Here is a 5,089-nt window from a genome sequence, read left to right on the forward strand (position 1 = left end):
TAAACTAACTTATTATAAACTATAAAATTTAAATCCACGATGATGAGAATATGGATGGGTTATTTATTTTTTTAATGCACTTAAGTCACTTGGGTCATTCTGCTTCTTCTTACTTTCATACCTAAAGTGCTGAAAAACTGATAGGAATCATGCTTTTAAAAGACATGAGTTAAAGGTTACATTTTAAAAGGCTTGTTGAATTTTCATGTTTGTTTTCACACAATCCTTTATATATCCAGTATTTCTGCTAAAAGATTTCCCCCCCCCTCGTACCACAACAAATTTACCAGCTACACGCAGTTCTCCAAGCTGCTGGGCTGTGCTCCTTGCACTGCAGCTGTGCGCATTCACGATTTAAGTGATTTTTACTTGTGCAGGTCCCTGTGACAGTATCAGTATTACAACCTGGAGTCAGTTGCAGCATTTAAAAATAATATTGTCACAAGCAGCTGGAAACCATTCCTTTCTAATGAGGCATGAAATCAGTTTCACCTGTGTTGTGGTCTGTTAGCCTGAAGTGGTGAAAATGTTGTAGAAAAAGAGTTTTCAGGGAGATTACATGCTTAGGAAGAATCCTAAGGAAACTTGTGACAAGGCTCTAAGGCAACCGCTGAGGGTGGGGTAGAAGCACCATGGGATGGGGAAGGTGGGAGGGCCAAACAGCGTGTTGCCAATCCCCCATACTGCTGCAGGCCAGATTCAGCTCAAGGACTGTACGTTGCTACCCTGTACTCTTAACGCAATGGTCTTGTAGCTTAAAAAAAAAGTGAAATATAACCAGTACAGTCAGTACAATGTTATCTTCATTTGTTACGCTGCCCATGCAGCTTTAAGTGGAGATATAAAAGTGGTGAAGTTCTGCATCAAGAGGTGTCTTCAGGTCGGAGACTTTGCATTGTACCTTTGTGCTGCTTACAGTTCTTGGGGATCCCAACTGCTTGCAGGGAAGAATGTGTTGCACATTAAATAGTAAGCTGTCTACATTTAATAAGTGTATGGTCTGGTAATATAGTTAAAATTGATTGGCTTTGCCCTTTTTTAACAATTGCTTCCCTTTCAAACTCTGCATTGTGGTGATACTGTTACACCAGCTAATGCTCCATCTGGAACAAGTGAGTACTCCTCCTGTACTAAAGCGAGGCTGTTACAGTTTGAAGTGCTTCCTTCCTAACTCCCCTTATCTGTCAACAAAGGGTCAATGTTAGAACACAGTTGTTAAAATATATGTGGCAACTTGTTCATCAGTAGGACTCCTGAGAGTTCAAACAGCTTTCTCAACTGTATGTTTTAATAATGAAAAGTATTTTCTGTTGTCTTTGTTTCTTTGAGAGTTGACATTAATATGCCCATGATTTGTTTCACTGTCAACATAATTCGGGGATGCTGTGCATTCTCTTGTTTGGCTGTCTGTGTTAGTAGGACAAATAAGCAGTGGTTATAGGCTCTCTGTTAACTTTCTGCCAGTTTGGCATTTGTGTGTGTCTCTTTCTCTTTTTTAAATTAAGGTGCAGCCAGAAGATTAATTTACATTCAAAGTGTACATAAAAGTGATGTTTAAACTCCCTCACAAGCCTCATTTGTTGCACTTTAGGGCTTACTCTTGTTTCAATTGCCATAGGTAATCCTTATTTTGGCTTTGTTTTGACTAAGATTTGTTTATCTGGTTTATATGTAATCTGTGTTTTAGGAAGCTGAATATGGTGGACATGATCAGATTGATTTGTATGATGATGTCATTTCTCCATCTGCAAATAATGGAGATGCCCCAGAGGACCGTGATTATATGGACTCTCTCCCACCATCTGTGGGAGATGATGTAGGTAAAGGAGCAGCACCAAATGTGGTCTATACCTATACTGGAAAGAGAATTGCATTATACATTGGGAATCTTACCTGGGTAAGTGTTGGAATACCACTGCTTGTTGGTTTACTGCTTTATTATAGGCAGTAATCATAAACTGGTCAGTTCTGTGCCTTGTATTAGACAGAATTTTGTGAAAATAACTCCAGTTTTGTTTGACTTGTACTTCAAAATTAAATTAAAAGGGCACTGATATCTTAGAAGTATGGGGAGACAGGGTTTTTCTATAATTATTGTTAAAAGATTGGGGGAAAGATGTTAAGGCGTAGCTCAAAGCTGTACAAGTGGAAGGGGTTTGCAAGAAAAACATACTATGAAGGAAAGTTACTTCTGCAACACTTTTAGGATTTTAGGGAAATCCCTGAAAGAAGAGATGAATGGATGAAAAAAATAAAACAAACTAACACTCAGCTATACCTTATGCCTGCGGATTTATTACTTTCAGTAATCCTGTTTAAAGCTTTCACTTAAAAGGGAACTGCTGTAGAGTAATGTGTAGAGAAATCTTCCTCATCCTCAAACCACAGTGACCTTCCCAGTGAAACTGCTTCAAGCATCTGCCTTCAGATTTGCTTCTGCAGTATTTTAAAGTGCTGCGGATCTGGGAACATTGAGCCACACTTGTGTCCTCAGAGGCAGTGTCTTGTTTACCCTGAGCTGGTCTTAATGCAGTGTATGTTGTTTGATAATGCTGAAGATGCTGGGTCACTAGCTGGACTAATTAGACTTTACAGTTAATCTGACAGATTTGCCCATCTCTGTATGCAAAATACTGAGTTCCTAAAGTCTTTGCTAGTGCTACATATACAGGAAAATGCTCCATACTTTGTTGTAGGAGTTTGTTGTCATTAACTGTTGTAATATCCTCATTTCAGGACCTGACAGGTAAGTAAAGGACAGAATTCATTTGTCAAACTCATTTGAAAATATAATTGTATAGGTAAACATTTTATAACCTGTTGGCTTGACTTCATTTCACTTCAATAAGAGCAGAGGTAGGCCGATGTTGTAAAACCCTGTCTGTAACTACAGAGACTTAAATGTTAGTACTGACTTTACCTTAAACTAAACTATTTCTAAAAATATTGTGTTTATCTTCTGATTCACTATGACTAGGTATATATTTTTAGATCATTGAGGTTCATCAATTTAATTTGCTTGTTGTTAGACTGAAGGGTATATGCTTCATACTCAGTGTTGGAAACTGTAACTTGTGGATCTGTGTCCTACATGGAAAATATGAAACTTTACAACCCAGCACTTTCCTTCCAGGGTGGAAATATAGGGGATTTTAGAGTTAAAATAAAGGTTTTTCTTTTACCCTAACTCCTGTTGTACACCCAACTATACAACAGTGATGGATTATATTCAATACACAAGCCAAACAAAATGATTTAATTGGTGGATTTGTTGTATGTGCAGGCTACTGAAGTTAGCTATAGCCCCTTTGTTTCCTTTCTCCCCTCCCTTCACTGCCCTTTTTGGCAATAACATTTTATAAGAAATGCAAATGTTCCATCCGTTGTAAAAGTGAAGTACCACATTTGTCTGGTCTCTAGAAACTCCTTGTGGAATTTTTGGCTAATAGAAACTGCTTGCATAGTAAAATGATTATTTTGAAAAATTATTGCATTTATTATAACACTCTTTTCTGAGAAATGAATTTTAAAATGTCACTTAATGTTTGTAGTCCTTTTCAACAGGTAGTTGTGGAAACTTGATAGTGAGTTAAGTTATTATGTAATCATTTTCACAATGAAGAATTAATAATAGCATTAACAAAATTAGGCTGCTCTCATAGAGGAGATTGGTGTGTATTGGATGCATTTTGATAGTTGAATATTTAAAAAATATATATATCTTGCAGTGGACAACAGATGAAGACTTAACTGAAGCAGTTCATTCTCTGGGAGTTAATGATATTTTGGAGATAAAATTTTTTGAAAATCGTGCTAATGGCCAGTCAAAAGGGTAAGAATTAAATTTAGTGTTTTCCATTATTGGTTACTGTTCTGCTACTGTGAAAGGTGGCTTGTCACGGTCTCCTACAGTTAACAATATATGATCACCTATGTTAGATCATTTCCAGTCAGGGTTATGCATGTTGTTTTTTCACATTAAATTCCAGTTCAGTTACACTCGGGTCTCTCTTTATGCAAGAGTTCTGTTCCAAAAAAACCGTGCATAAAGTGAATCCATTATTACATGCAATTAATAGGGCCTCAGTCTACTGCCTCCCCCGCCAACCATGACAAATTCAAACAATAATCACGCAATACAATAACTACTGTATGGAGGGGCTGCAAACTCTGTGCTGCAATCAACGAAAAGCACAGGGGGTGCGTTGCCAGGGCAGCATGGGGCTGGCTGAAGAGGCACCCAGGGGAAGGAAGCAGGATAGCAGGGAACGCCAGCTGCTCCTGGCTCCACCCTGCTTCCCTTCCCAGGTGCCTCTCCAGCCTGTTGGGCATGACCTGGTGCAGCTAGGAACAGCAGGGCCGCACAGAGAGGCTATGAGCTGCCTGCTGCACCGAGTCATTCCTGCTGGGCTGTGGAGGCACCCAGAGCAGGGAACAGTAGGGCTGTGCAGAGAAGGTACTTGCCCCGTGCTGCAAGCAGCAGCACGTGTAGCAGGTACATCGCCAAGGCAGCGTGGAGTGAGCACCTTCTCTGCACGGCACTGCAGTTACCCAGGGCAGGGAATCAGGGATCTCCACAGCTCTGTGGGCATGACCCAGGCGCAGCAGGGAGCTCATAGCCTCTCCACACACCCCTGCTGATCCCAGCTGCACCAGGTTGCAGAGGCACCTGGGGCAGGGAAGCAGGATGGTAGGGAATGGTGGCTGCTCATCCTGTACTGCCCTGGGAATGCACCTCCTGTGGCTGCCACTCTTTGAGGGGCGCAGCCCTGCACCACAGGAGGCAGGTGGTTTGGACTGTGGGGTGTGGGGCGCTGGGACCAGGTAGGGAGTAGAGCTGGGCCCAGGATCGGGTCCAGGGCCCACTGTTCCCATGCATCTGCCCCTTCCCCTTGGAAGTGTCCACAGCAATGGGGAGCCAGCCCTCCCCTGACAAGCCAACAGAGGCTCCGTTCTACTCCCCGGTGGGGCCCTGCAGCTCTACACTGTGGCCCCAGGCCCCGAGACCCCCCTGGCTGGACAGCAGCTCCAGCCCTGCCCAGCTCCCTCCTTACAGGGGCCTCAATCCCCCTCTTCCCCCCCCCCCCCC

The 5,089-nt window shown here is 42.1% G+C and overlaps 1 protein-coding gene across 1 annotated transcript in view; it reads left to right on the plus strand.

The window, feature by feature from the left end:
• CPSF6 (cleavage and polyadenylation specific factor 6) overlaps nt 1-5,089 on the plus strand; it is a 43,224-nt gene that overhangs the window by 4,611 nt on the left and 33,524 nt on the right. The window contains exons 2-3 of the mRNA XM_019515780.1: nt 1,688-1,897; nt 3,729-3,832. Of these exons, the coding sequence (XP_019371325.1) occupies nt 1,688-1,897; nt 3,729-3,832 (314 nt within the window). The remainder of the gene's footprint in view (nt 1-1,687; nt 1,898-3,728; nt 3,833-5,089) is intronic.

Source organism: Gavialis gangeticus, unplaced genomic scaffold, assembly GCF_001723915.1.
Source record: "Gavialis gangeticus isolate Ggan-Ray unplaced genomic scaffold, GavGan_comp1, whole genome shotgun sequence".
Classification (NCBI taxonomy): domain Eukaryota; kingdom Metazoa; phylum Chordata; order Crocodylia; family Gavialidae; genus Gavialis; species Gavialis gangeticus.